Below are 13490 nucleotides of genomic sequence, written 5' to 3'. Positions count from 1 at the left end.
GACATGTGCACTTGTCAGCAAAGAATTTGACTTTAGGCCTCATCCTGACTTTAAGCCACTTTTGCCGCCTGCTCATGGCCGCTTAAATCACTACAGAATGCTGAGGGCAATTCATTCTTAAGTCAAATACTTGGTGAAGACTGCACGTCTGACACTGTCAGGGCCTTGAATCGTTTCCCAGGCTTCGTAGAACCTTCTTAGCCTTTATGAAAGTACAGGAAGAAAATTGGGGGAATACGAAAACCCAAAGAGGTATGGAGCTGGGCTTCAATGGCCTTTAGCATTTCATGCCGCCTTTGCTGACTGTACTTCCTAACTTTTGCTGGCCACTTCTAAAGTTATCATGCTTAAAACGTGCCAGAGGAAGGCACAAACTAAGGGCTTGGCTGCTTTTTGTTCGATGGCCATGCTGGGCAGGAAGGCAGAGGGTTGCGAGAGAGAGAACCAGAAGCTGCTTCAGTTCTTCCCTCTGTCTGGTGACTAATATTCACTGGCCACGGTACTAGAGGATCTCTTCTCCACTAAAGACTCCCTGAAAGTGCACGTGAGAGCTAGAGAGTGCACGCTTCTGACACTGTCACTGGAAGAGCGTGCAGTTTTTCTTCTGCAGGTAAGCAGAGCCACAAGTATCTGAAGCATTTCATTATTTTTTTTCTTTTGCTCCCTCTCACCCATTTATCACATGAAGAGTATCAGGCTTTGCGCTAGACCACCTACGTCCAAAAAAATGCACGAACTTGTGTATTCGTAAGGAGCTAATCTTACCGCTTGGCTCTTCTCAGCTGAATTTTCCTTTTGTGACTCTGCTGCACACATTGCGTGCCTGTTGAAAGGAAGGCAAATTTAAACATTCTCTTATTCACTGGTCTCATTTGACTAATGAATGTGAAGCTAGATCGACAGTTCACAGTATGCATTGGAGAAAAGCCTCATCCTACCTCGTCCGTCACAATCTCACTTCCAAGAAGTGATGGCCGCAGGAAGAGGCGCCGCCTTTTAACCTGCCTGTCTGCATTGTGAGCACACAGTCAGTCCACAGTGTCCAGGTTACCGTCTCCATGTGTGGGCATACGGAAACCAAGGCAACCAAGCCGGCCTCCTGGCTTTCCTTACCCCAACAGACCCACCAGAGAGTCCTCGGAATCTGCTGAGATTCTGTTGGTGGTGGTGCACAACCTCTCCCAGAAAGAACTTGGTGTCCTTAGGGACAAGTTCTTGGGCAGACCGTTGTGGTAGATAATAAATGCCCTCAAACAGAGAGACCATTGGTTTTTCATTTTTATTCTCCGTTACTCAGCTAACTTCAAATTCTCTCTTAGAGCTAACTGGCAGAATTGTTTGACTAGCTCTGGCATGCCGTGCTTGGTTTTCTTTCATTCACTCATGCTGGTGTTTTTTGTGTGTGTTTTTTTTGATACCTAAGAGAAATATCAAAATGTTGGGTAATTTACCCTTGGGGGCGTTCTCTCTTCCTGTAGTATGGAGGAGACTTCTGACTCTCAGGCTACAGCTCTTTGGCCAACAAAACCTTTGAAGGACTCTCTAGTAAGCCAACCCATTTTATGATGCCACAAAAGTACAAGGGCAGAAGCAGAGAAAGCTAAGGACTGTAGATTTAAGGTAGAGAGTTAACATTTGGCAGTTAGGTACCTTCCTTTGGAAAAGGATCAGGGAGATCAAGGTGACTTAATCAAAAAAGTGATTACTTAGATGAAAATATCAAGGAAAACGCAGATGTCAATACTAAGAAAGGAAAGAAGTCTAATTTAATGGAACAACTCTTTGGAAGTAGCACCAGTACCGTCCTCCTTTCTAGAAGTAAAGACGTGACACCTTTTGACATAGACTGGGAGTTTAGTAATACTCTTCTTGTTGATAAAAACAGTAAAGTCAAAGTAAAAGAAGACAATGATCTTTCCAGTGAAAGAAGAAACCTAAACAGACACAGTCTGCAACGAACTACACTCAAGCCAGGAGTTAAAACCTGCCTTACGCTAGGTCTGGCTGGGATGGAATTAACTTTCCCTGGAGCAGCCCATACAGTGCTGTGTTCTGCAATTGTAGCTCAAAGAGCACTGGTATCACACCAGTGTTTTGTCTATTAGTGAGCAATACTGGCACCGCATCAAGACTCCCTCCAAGCCCCAAGAGCCAGCAGGCTGGGGGTGGGCAAGTGACGGGGAGGGGACATCACCGGTGCAGCTGCCTCTGCAAGGCATGGCTCACTGGGGTAACCACTGACATGGTTTGCATGAGGCTGTCAGATAACATAACTGCAGTCATTTCTCTCTAAACTGCCTTCACCTCCTCTACTCCCCACCTGCTTCTTTCCTCATGCTGGAGCTCCCTACCAGCAGTGCCACGCTGTTTCTTCTCGCCTGATGGAAGCAATGTTGCAGCAGAGTAGGAAGGCCTCGTATGAAAGGGAGGTGGTCTTACTTCAAAAGTGGTTTCCCTTCCACTCCTCACCCACACATGAGCACTAACATGGATGTACTCAAGTGCTCTGGCCAGCGGCCTGGCACCAAGACACTTGTACCTGGTTGGCCTGGTCAGGGGTCCTTGCGGCAGCCCAGAGCACAAGGCTTGCCTGCTCTGAAGTCCTCCTCGCGTCTGCTGTTGGCTGCTTGGGCTGGGGAGGGTTTGCAAGTGCCTTTCCTGCTCTTACTGCTTCTCCTCTGAGAGTCATTAGGGTTTTCTCACTGTCCATTCTCATCTCCTCTGAGCTGCCAAGTGCTCCAAGCTGATCTTTATCTTCCCACCATCACCCCTTAGTGGCTTACATTTTTCTTTTACCCTGGGTATCGGCTGCCCCCGGTATTCCAAGCAACCACAAAAAGCTGCACGTTGCTCTGAGAGGATCTTGAATTCTCGTGAAACTAAACCCTGAACTGCCTGTGTGAACCAAGCACCAAGCCCTGGCAATAATTCTTATTTAGCCAGCAATCATTACTTTGTTTGCTTGGTACCCATTTTTCTTTGTCTCATAAACTATCTTCTAGAATAACAGCAATGATGTCCAGGTTTTAGTGAAAATTTTGCCTCAGCGTGCTCTCTAATCCTGTTGGCTTCACAGCACCCATGTGAACACCCTGAGAAAATGAGAGGTACAGAAGGTCTTCTCTGAGTCCCACCGGCTGCTGACAGAATTTAGACCAGAAGTGTCCATATTCTCACTCATAGCATGGCACCACTCCACTCCCATGTGCGTATAGGCATCCTCTATCCAAATCTCAGATATTTGAATGCAAAGGCTTTCAACTAATGATCAGTCCTGGAATGAACTGCAAGATGGATTTTTTTTTTTTTCTGTCAAGGAAATGCACAAACCTCGGATGAAAGTCTTCTTCTTAAGAATACTCTAATGTCTTCAGAAAAAAATAAAATAAAATAAAATAAAATAAAATAAAATAAAATAAAATAAAATATAAGATAAAATAAAATGAAATAAAATAAAATAAAATTAAATTAAAATAAAATAAAATAAAATAAAATAAAATAAAATAAAATAAAATAAAATAAAATAAAATAAAATAAAATAAAATAAAATAAAATAAAATAAAATAAAATAAAATAAAATAAAATAAATTGTCTTGGAGTTTGTTTGCTTCCAGTGAATACACTGTATATGCTGTCACAGGATGCAGTTTTGCTTTAGTTGTTAAGCATCCTCGTGACACTACGCCTTCAATCCAGGGGAAAAAAGCACGAGTAACATTTACAACATTCACTGAAAATATTTAATTCAATGCTATATTGATATTTCTATCTTCTCCTCAATTATAAGGTACACTCTGAAATCTAGAGTTCATCCAAAACCTAATCCAGTAAATCCTCACTTTAACGAGTGGTAATCACAAAACCTGGGAATAATTGTCCTGATTTTCTGAGGAGCATAGTATTGCGGTGCGTACTGAATTCAAAGTAAGATTAATCTTCCTGGGCAGCAGATTGTTGTTATCCTGACATAATGGCAGCCCATATATAAGACCTGCAGATTGGTACTTTGGAGATCCAGAGCTCTTCCCCTGACTGTGATTTTTACAGTTTTTCTTTTCAGACATGCCTTTGCCAAAGAAAGATGCTAGAAGACTGCTGAGACGCCTAGGAATCACCGAATCACTGAATGTTAGGGATTGGAAGGGACCTTGGAAGATCGTCTGGTCCAATGCCCCTGCCGGAGCAGGAGCAGCTAGATCAGGTCACACAGGATCGCGTCCAAGCAGGTTTTGAGTGTCTCTGGAGAAGGAAACTCCACAACCCTCCTTTGGGTAGCCTGTTCTCGTGCTCGGTCACCCTCACCATAAAAAAGTTTTGTCTCACATTTAAGTGGAACCTCCTATGTTCCAGCTTACACCCATTGCCCCTTGTCCTATCATTAGATGTCACCGAGAAGAGCCTAGCTCCGTCCTCCTGACACTCTCCCTTTACATATTTATAAACGTTAATAAGGTCACCTCTGAGTCTCCTCTTCTCTAACTAAAGAGACCCAGCTCCCTCAGCCTTTCCTCGAAAGGGAGATGCTCCACTCCCTTAATCATCCTCGTGGCTCTGTGCTGGACTCTCTCAAGCAGTTCCCTGTCCTTCTTGAACTGGGGGGCCCAGAACTGGACGCAATATTGCAGATGTGGTCTCACTAGGGCAGAGTAGAGGGGGAGGAGAACCTCTCTCGACCTACTAACCACAGCCCTGCTAATACACCCCAGGATGCCATTGGCCTTCTTGGCCACAAGGGCACAGTGCTGGCTCATGGTCAGCCGGCTCTCCACCAGGACGCCCACGTCCCTTTCCCCTTTGCTGCTCTCCAGCAGGGCAGTCCCCAACTTATCCTGGTGTCTGGGGTTGTTCTTGCCCCGATGCAGGGCTCTACACTTGCCCTCGTTATATTTCATGAAGTTTCTCCCCGCCTGATGCTCCAACCTGTTGAGACAGGCAGCAAAAGTTCAGACAAGTCTGTTAGTTTTGAGTCACTTCATCTCTTTATTGTCAACTTGTTGTGCATTACTGCACAACACAGAGACTGTGACGCTTGCGTCTTTGTTCTTCAGGCCGGATTCTGTTGTTTTGAACCCTTGCGCATCCTCCACCAGAAAAGCAGCCCCTTCCTGGTTTGGACGCCTTTGAGAATGGTGTAGGTTCCTGTGGATGTCGTTGATGGCCTTAATTCTGGAAGCCGCACAATTGCTTCTGCTTTTGGGTTGTCTCAGTGGCTCCCTCATCTGCGGCTCCCCAGGCTTAGGGAGCATCTCGTCTGAATAGGTGGCGCCTCTTTGAACCTTTGCGTTTTCTTGTGCACATACACTTAGAACTGGCAGCCCAGCAGCTCCTTGGTGACGTGGCCGTCTTACAGAATGTGCATGGCTCTTGATGATTGCATTCATGGCTCTCATTCTGGCAAGAGCAGACGGCATGGTGCTTTTGGGCTGGTGCAGTGCTTCGCTCGGCAGTGCCAGTGGAATTGCCTGGTCCAGATAGCCCTCGACATTTTGACGCTTGTCTTCGTTTTTCCTCAAGTTGAGAATTTCTGTGCATCTGAGGAACTGGTGACAGAAAACATAGCCTTTTAGAGACTGAAAGCAGGGAAAGAAGAGGCTTCCTTCATCAGAGAAGGAAAGGAAAAGCAGAAGCGTGTGAGTTCAACTTTCAGTTGTGTTTGTCATGTAGTAGAAGTACTTGCTGAATTACAGGTTGTACTAAATACCACCTTGTGTGCCCGTCATTGCTAAGCTCCGTATATTCCTACTGCTTTCACAGGTTGCATTTTCAATTGCAACTACATTGTAAAAATAGAAATTCAGACTGTATTTGACAGACTGATGTCTACTCTTACTATAAAGGCACAGACCTTGCCATCTGGTACAGATGTTGCAGTCTCTCTGTCTATGGGAACAGCGTTTTCCTCTGCTGTCCTTTCCGTCTGATGGTCACAAACCTCTGTGGAAGTGGTTGGGACCTCCACGTCCACAGCTGCATTGCTTACTGCAATGGAAAGAATAATAATTACTGTTATTATTAAAAAAAAAAAAAAGTAAATGAACAACGGACAATATGAAGAGAAGAAATACATAGGAAATGGATGGAAGAAGTGTTGAGGGACACATTATCTATGGCCTGCTGTTTTGCCGTACCTGAATTGCCTGAATGTCAGGGCTCGCACAGGACTGAGGTCTTTGTGTTAACCAAACGCGTGAATTCTAATACCAGGACTAGACTGCGGAAGCAGCACCTCAGCACCGTGATCGTGCTCTCCAGGCCTGTTCCGCTTGGCTATAAATTGAGCCTTTATCATCCACAGTTTCGGCTATACAGGGGCAAGGGTTTTCGTGTGTCTTCAGACATCTCTTAAAATGCCCCGCTCTTTCCAGCAGCTCAGCACAAATTTGAAGCTACCTCCTTCTGCCAAACTCCTCTCTGTGTACCAGCACGGAAACCTGTTTCTTAGGTCCCACTGAGACCAATGAATGTGCTTAGCTGAGGAAGGAGGCACTGAACAACTTGGAGCAATGTCCTGTATCTGTATCCTAAAAGCAGCCCCACGTTTGTGCCAGTAAAGACGGTTGCCAAGAACTTGGTTTGTCGTGCTCCTTTGGGAGCCATTACTCTCAAGCCACTTCTTACCTGCTTCATCAGTATGCCGGGTGAGTGTAGAAGCCCCGTTTGTCTCTGGAGTCACTTGCTCCCCGAGAGAAACCTGTGCACAAAACCTTCACGTTACTGCGGGATTTAGTGCAACATGGAAGAATACTCCATATTTCGGCTGCTGTCTTTGAAACATCACAGAGAAGTCTGAGTGGGAAGCCCCATTCATTACCACATCCAAACAACCCTGTCTAGGACACTGTTTTAAAACCATACCTGCCAAATGATATAATTGTTAATTGACAAAGTTACCTCTTTGCTTTGAAAGGCTTCTAGTGGGGCTTCTTTGGAGCTCGTCGCACTGCACTCAGCTTCCCTGGTGCTGCTTGATAGTGGGAGCTGAGTGGTACTTGAGGTCTCCTGAAAACAAATACAAAGAATCACATAATTAACAGTAATCTGGATTTGTGTTTCTGCCTGTGAAGGGCTGTCACAAATCAGTTCTATTTTAAGAGGTGTTAAGCCCAAATGGTTCCTTTATGGCAGTGTACCGTGATGATTTAGGGGATTACGAGCACCACAAGGAACCCATGTGATGAGAAGTTTGAACCGTTAAAGTTAGGTGAGGCTCGAGGAGGGCGAGTTGAAAAGAAAATGGGGTGCAAATTTTTCCAGGGACACCGGGAATGGTGAATCCTGGAATCAAGCAAATAATGTTATTTTCCTCTCGAGCTCTTTAACAGGGGAAACCTAATTTGTTAGTATTCAAAATGCCATTGTTACCTCTGCAGCTTTGTGCTGGTGCTGGGAGTGAGCGAAGGTGGTCATTGAAGGGGTCATCTGCCCATTCTCAAAGTGTTTCCTCACTGCAGCCAGGCCGCCGGGCACAGTGCAGGACTTGATTTCCTCTGAGGTCTAGAGTGATCAAATAAGGCCAGGTGTTTTCCATTTGCAGTAAGAACATACCATCCATTTCAACAAGTAAGGGCAAGGTGTTATAGGGTGTAAATGAAGCAGTTCATATGTTCTCAACACAGTTCGGTTGGGTCAGGCTTCCTCCAGTTCTTCCTTTTGGGGAGAGAGAGCTAACAGCACCATTGCTGGCAGTGTTGGGAGGAGGGAATTGGAACCTTCTTGGCCCAAAGAACCGCAGGAATCTGTTCCAAATACACAAGGGCAATTAGGAAATCAAGAAGCCAGTGGGCAGGAATTGCGGTGGTTTGAAAACACCTGGACTCTGAAGGCGAGCGTGGCTGTTGGCTGCTTCCCTCAGGTGGCTTCTGGGCTACCTGAGCACCCATAGCTGAGCTGTTTTATCATGCGGTACTTTCAAAGTCTTCAGTTCGAGCAGCAAGAGCTCTGAAGTCACTGTGCTCCTGAATAGGATTTTATTATTTGGCGATAGAGAATAGTTGTTGTGGTAAGGAAACTGCCTTGTTTTGTCATCATAGGATAACCGTGTTGCTGATCTCTCTCTCACCCATGATCCTCATACATGAAGTTCAGGCAAAGGTGGACTGAAAGGAAGAGCACTTCCATGAAGCAATGGGGATTGTCCAAAAGACCAAAGGCATCTAGCGTGAAAAACCTCATTTGGTAGAGAGAGAGACTGATGGATGACTATGTTTGCTCTGTAGGTTTCCTAATTTGGGATTTAAATTTTGATCCACCCTATGATCCACCTGATAGCTTGCTTGTAGAAATAAAGATGGTTACGATCTGTCCCTGGGCAAAGCAAACGTAGAATTAAGAAGATATTGAGACATTGGTATCTTACATTGGCAAAGCGGTTGCTGTTCTCTGCCTTTGACACCGCAGCCTGATACAGAGCCATTTTGTCTTTCAAGGAGACATTCTCCTGGAATTCCGTCAGTGTATTGCCGGTGTTGGGAGGGCTGTCTTCTGGAAGTCCTCCTACAGCTTTGCAGCCACCCACTGCAACCACAAAGAGACGTCATAGTTGGGGAGAGGGAGATGGGTGCATGTGTTTCAAAGCTTGAAAGAAAAGCAGTAAGCAAAACAAACAGTATTGCCAACATTTTGCCAACTGTGTCGTACTTTTACTTTAGAACACATAAAGTACGGAGCATTTAATTTGTGGAAACCAGAATGCCTTTAACTAATAAAAGTTAACGCATTGTTACCAAAGCAACAAGTTGCTAAATCCAACCTATCTTCACCAAAGAAGAAAATGAAGATACCACTTTTTCGTAATTGATGAATGCTGCCCATAGTTTTGATATCATATTTGTAATCTGGGCTGTCTTCATCAAAAGTTATCTTCTCAAAACATAAGACACCATTCTGTTGTGTTTTGTTCAAAAAGTATTTAATGGGCATCAGGCACTCTTCCGTAATGCAAAAGACAAAATGGAGAAGGCTGGAAAGCTTGTTTTGCATTGAGAAGAACACCACGTTCTCTCCCTGGGCGGCCTGGGGGCTGCCCTGATGAGGTGAGTGTGCTTGCCCCTTGTCACCTCAGAGATGGAGCGCATTGAACTAAAGGGAGAAATCCGATCCAAGTGGTAAGGCTAACCTTCAGTGTTGGTGGTCTGTCCATTGCCTGAGGACATCTTCTCAAAGATTGCCCTCCCCCGTTTCACGCTGGACACTTCCATCAGAGAAATGTCCGTCTGGCTCCCAGGCTGAGTGGCCAGTGCTGGTGGCAGTGAGCTTCTGCCACTTTCCGCTTCCTGTTGGAAGACATGGAGGGGATGTGAGCTAGAAGCTACTGGGAGGAGCCAGGTAGGGCTTTCAGGGGGCAGAAAGGATATGAAGAGGCAGCAGATTGGAAGGGGGTGCTGTTCTGGCAGTAGTGTTCTCCAAGTCCTCAGTGAGAGCGCGGGAATCCTTTTCAGCTGCGGAACCTGCGTGCACTCACCTTCCTGCCACCCAGGGTCTCAAAGTGGCTCTGCAGCTCCTTGACAGAGATGGGGAAGGTCTCAGTCCGGCGAGGGCCACCCAGGGTGACGTCCGCCCTCCCGCTGTCTGCCGCGGCATCCTCCACGGTGCTGCCTGGGCTGGCTTTCTCTGGTGCCAGGGACCGTGGGGCTGGCAGGCGTTGGAAGGCCAGGCTAGGTGTCAGAGCACTGGCGGACTCCCATCTCTTCATGAGGAGCTTCACAGAGCTCTTTTGCAAGGTCAAGTCGGGCAGCTCCATCGCGCCCTGCCAATGCAACGGGTACCTCATGACATAGCTTGTATTTCAGACCAGGGTTTGAGTGGTTTGCAGTATTTCATGGGGGAGGAAGAAGCACTGCAGAAGCGCTAGGTTTCTGCAACCCAAGGGTACTCATGAAGGAAATTCCCCTGGGACATGTGCACTTGTCAGCAAAGAATTTGACTTTAGGCCTCATCCTGACTTTAAGCCACTTTTGCCGCCTGCTCATGGCCGCTTAAATCACTACAGAATGCTGAGGGCAATTCATTCTTAAGTCAAATACTTGGTGAAGACTGCACGTCTGACACTGTCAGGGCCTTGAATCGTTTCCCAGGCTTCGTAGAACCTTCTTAGCCTTTATGAAAGTACAGGAAGAAAATTGGGGGAATACGAAAACCCAAAGAGGTATGGAGCTGGGCTTCAATGGCCTTTAGCATTTCATGCCGCCTTTGCTGACTGTACTTCCTAACTTTTGCTGGCCACTTCTAAAGTTATCATGCTTAAAACGTGCCAGAGGAAGGCACAAACTAAGGGCTTGGCTGCTTTTTGTTCGATGGCCATGCTGGGCAGGAAGGCAGAGGGTTGCGAGAGAGAGAACCAGAAGCTGCTTCAGTTCTTCCCTCTGTCTGGTGACTAATATTCACTGGCCACGGTACTAGAGGATCTCTTCTCCACTAAAGACTCCCTGAAAGTGCACGTGAGAGCTAGAGAGTGCACGCTTCTGACACTGTCACTGGAAGAGCGTGCAGTTTTTCTTCTGCAGGTAAGCAGAGCCACAAGTATCTGAAGCATTTCATTATTTTTTTTCTTTTGCTCCCTCTCACCCATTTATCACATGAAGAGTATCAGGCTTTGCGCTAGACCACCTACGTCCAAAAAAATGCACGAACTTGTGTATTCGTAAGGAGCTAATCTTACCGCTTGGCTCTTCTCAGCTGAATTTTCCTTTTGTGACTCTGCTGCACACATTGCGTGCCTGTTGAAAGGAAGGCAAATTTAAACATTCTCTTATTCACTGGTCTCATTTGACTAATGAATGTGAAGCTAGATCGACAGTTCACAGTATGCATTGGAGAAAAGCCTCATCCTACCTCGTCCGTCACAATCTCACTTCCAAGAAGTGATGGCCGCAGGAAGAGGCGCCGCCTTTTAACCTGCCTGTCTGCATTGTGAGCACACAGTCAGTCCACAGTGTCCAGGTTACCGTCTCCATGTGTGGGCATACGGAAACCAAGGCAACCAAGCCGGCCTCCTGGCTTTCCTTACCCCAACAGACCCACCAGAGAGTCCTCGGAATCTGCTGAGATTCTGTTGGTGGTGGTGCACAACCTCTCCCAGAAAGAACTTGGTGTCCTTAGGGACAAGTTCTTGGGCAGACCGTTGTGGTAGATAATAAATGCCCTCAAACAGAGAGACCATTGGTTTTTCATTTTTATTCTCCGTTACTCAGCTAACTTCAAATTCTCTCTTAGAGCTAACTGGCAGAATTGTTTGACTAGCTCTGGCATGCCGTGCTTGGTTTTCTTTCATTCACTCATGCTGGTGTTTTTTGTGTGTGTTTTTTTTGATACCTAAGAGAAATATCAAAATGTTGGGTAATTTACCCTTGGGGGCGTTCTCTCTTCCTGTAGTATGGAGGAGACTTCTGACTCTCAGGCTACAGCTCTTTGGCCAACAAAACCTTTGAAGGACTCTCTAGTAAGCCAACCCATTTTATGATGCCACAAAAGTACAAGGGCAGAAGCAGAGAAAGCTAAGGACTGTAGATTTAAGGTAGAGAGTTAACATTTGGCAGTTAGGTACCTTCCTTTGGAAAAGGATCAGGGAGATCAAGGTGACTTAATCAAAAAAGTGATTACTTAGATGAAAATATCAAGGAAAACGCAGATGTCAATACTAAGAAAGGAAAGAAGTCTAATTTAATGGAACAACTCTTTGGAAGTAGCACCAGTACCGTCCTCCTTTCTAGAAGTAAAGACGTGACACCTTTTGACATAGACTGGGAGTTTAGTAATACTCTTCTTGTTGATAAAAACAGTAAAGTCAAAGTAAAAGAAGACAATGATCTTTCCAGTGAAAGAAGAAACCTAAACAGACACAGTCTGCAACGAACTACACTCAAGCCAGGAGTTAAAACCTGCCTTACGCTAGGTCTGGCTGGGATGGAATTAACTTTCCCTGGAGCAGCCCATACAGTGCTGTGTTCTGCAATTGTAGCTCAAAGAGCACTGGTATCACACCAGTGTTTTGTCTATTAGTGAGCAATACTGGCACCGCATCAAGACTCCCTCCAAGCCCCAAGAGCCAGCAGGCTGGGGGTGGGCAAGTGACGGGGAGGGGACATCACCGGTGCAGCTGCCTCTGCAAGGCATGGCTCACTGGGGTAACCACTGACATGGTTTGCATGAGGCTGTCAGATAACATAACTGCAGTCATTTCTCTCTAAACTGCCTTCACCTCCTCTACTCCCCACCTGTTTCTTTCCTCATGCTGGAGCTCCCTACCAGCAGTGCCACGCTGTTTCTTCTCGCCTGATGGAAGCAATGTTGCAGCAGAGTAGGAAGGCCTCGTATGAAAGGGAGGTGGTCTTACTTCAAAAGTGGTTTCCCTTCCACTCCTCACCCACACATGAGCACTAACATGGATGTACTCAAGTGCTCTGGCCAGCGGCCTGGCACCAAGACACTTGTACCTGGTTGGCCTGGTCAGGGGTCCTTGCGGCAGCCCAGAGCACAAGGCTTGCCTGCTCTGAAGTCCTCCTCGCGTCTGCTGTTGGCTGCTTGGGCTGGGGAGGGTTTGCAAGTGCCTTTCCTGCTCTTACTGCTTCTCCTCTGAGAGTCATTAGGGTTTTCTCACTGTCCATTCTCATCTCCTCTGAGCTGCCAAGTGCTCCAAGCTGATCTTTATCTTCCCACCATCACCCCTTAGTGGCTTACATTTTTCTTTTACCCTGGGTATCGGCTGCCCCCGGTATTCCAAGCAACCACAAAAAGCTGCACGTTGCTCTGAGAGGATCTTGAATTCTCGTGAAACTAAACCCTGAACTGCCTGTGTGAACCAAGCACCAAGCCCTGGCAATAATTCTTATTTAGCCAGCAATCATTACTTTGTTTGCTTGGTACCCATTTTTCTTTGTCTCATAAACTATCTTCTAGAATAACAGCAATGATGTCCAGGTTTTAGTGAAAATTTTGCCTCAGCGTGCTCTCTAATCCTGTTGGCTTCACAGCACCCATGTGAACACCCTGAGAAAATGAGAGGTACAGAAGGTCTTCTCTGAGTCCCACCGGCTGCTGACAGAATTTAGACCAGAAGTGTCCATATTCTCACTCATAGCATGGCACCACTCCACTCCCATGTGCGTATAGGCATCCTCTATCCAAATCTCAGATATTTGAATGCAAAGGCTTTCAACTAATGATCAGTCCTGGAATGAACTGCAAGATGGATTTTTTTTTTTTTCTGTCAAGGAAATGCACAAACCTCGGATGAAAGTCTTCTTCTTAAGAATACTCTAATGTCTTCAGAAAAAAATGAAATAAAATAAAATTAAAATAAAATAAAATAAAATAAAATATAAAATAAAATAAAATAAAATAAATAAAATAAAATAAAATAAAATAAAATAAAATAAAATAAAATAAAATAAAATAAAATAAAATAAAATAAAATAAAATAAAATAAAATAAAATAAAATAAAATAAAATAAAATAAAATAAAATAAAATAAAATAAAATAAATTGTCTTGGAG

General features: G+C 45.4%; 1 protein-coding gene across 1 annotated transcript; it reads right to left on the bottom strand.

Moving 5' to 3' along the window:
* Nucleotides 1–117: 117 nt before the first annotated feature.
* Nucleotides 118–9739, bottom strand: LOC136790267 (uncharacterized). Its single transcript, XM_066993200.1, has 10 exons — nucleotides 9461–9739; nucleotides 9116–9272; nucleotides 8357–8514; nucleotides 7363–7494; nucleotides 6892–6999; nucleotides 6619–6691; nucleotides 5846–5979; nucleotides 5180–5540; nucleotides 766–823; nucleotides 118–202 (listed from the first exon to the last, which is right to left on the bottom strand). The coding sequence occupies exons 1-10, from the start codon at nucleotides 9737–9739 to the stop codon at nucleotides 118–120; spliced, it is 1545 nt and encodes a 514-aa protein (XP_066849301.1).
* Between the last annotated feature and the right edge of the window lie 3751 nt (nucleotides 9740–13490).

The sequence above is a fragment of the Anser cygnoides genome, chromosome 3, assembly GCF_040182565.1.
Source record: "Anser cygnoides isolate HZ-2024a breed goose chromosome 3, Taihu_goose_T2T_genome, whole genome shotgun sequence".
NCBI lineage: Eukaryota > Metazoa > Chordata > Aves > Anseriformes > Anatidae > Anser > Anser cygnoides.
The sequence above is the reverse complement of the archived record's forward strand: the minus strand, read 5'-3'. Positions and strand labels throughout refer to the sequence as shown.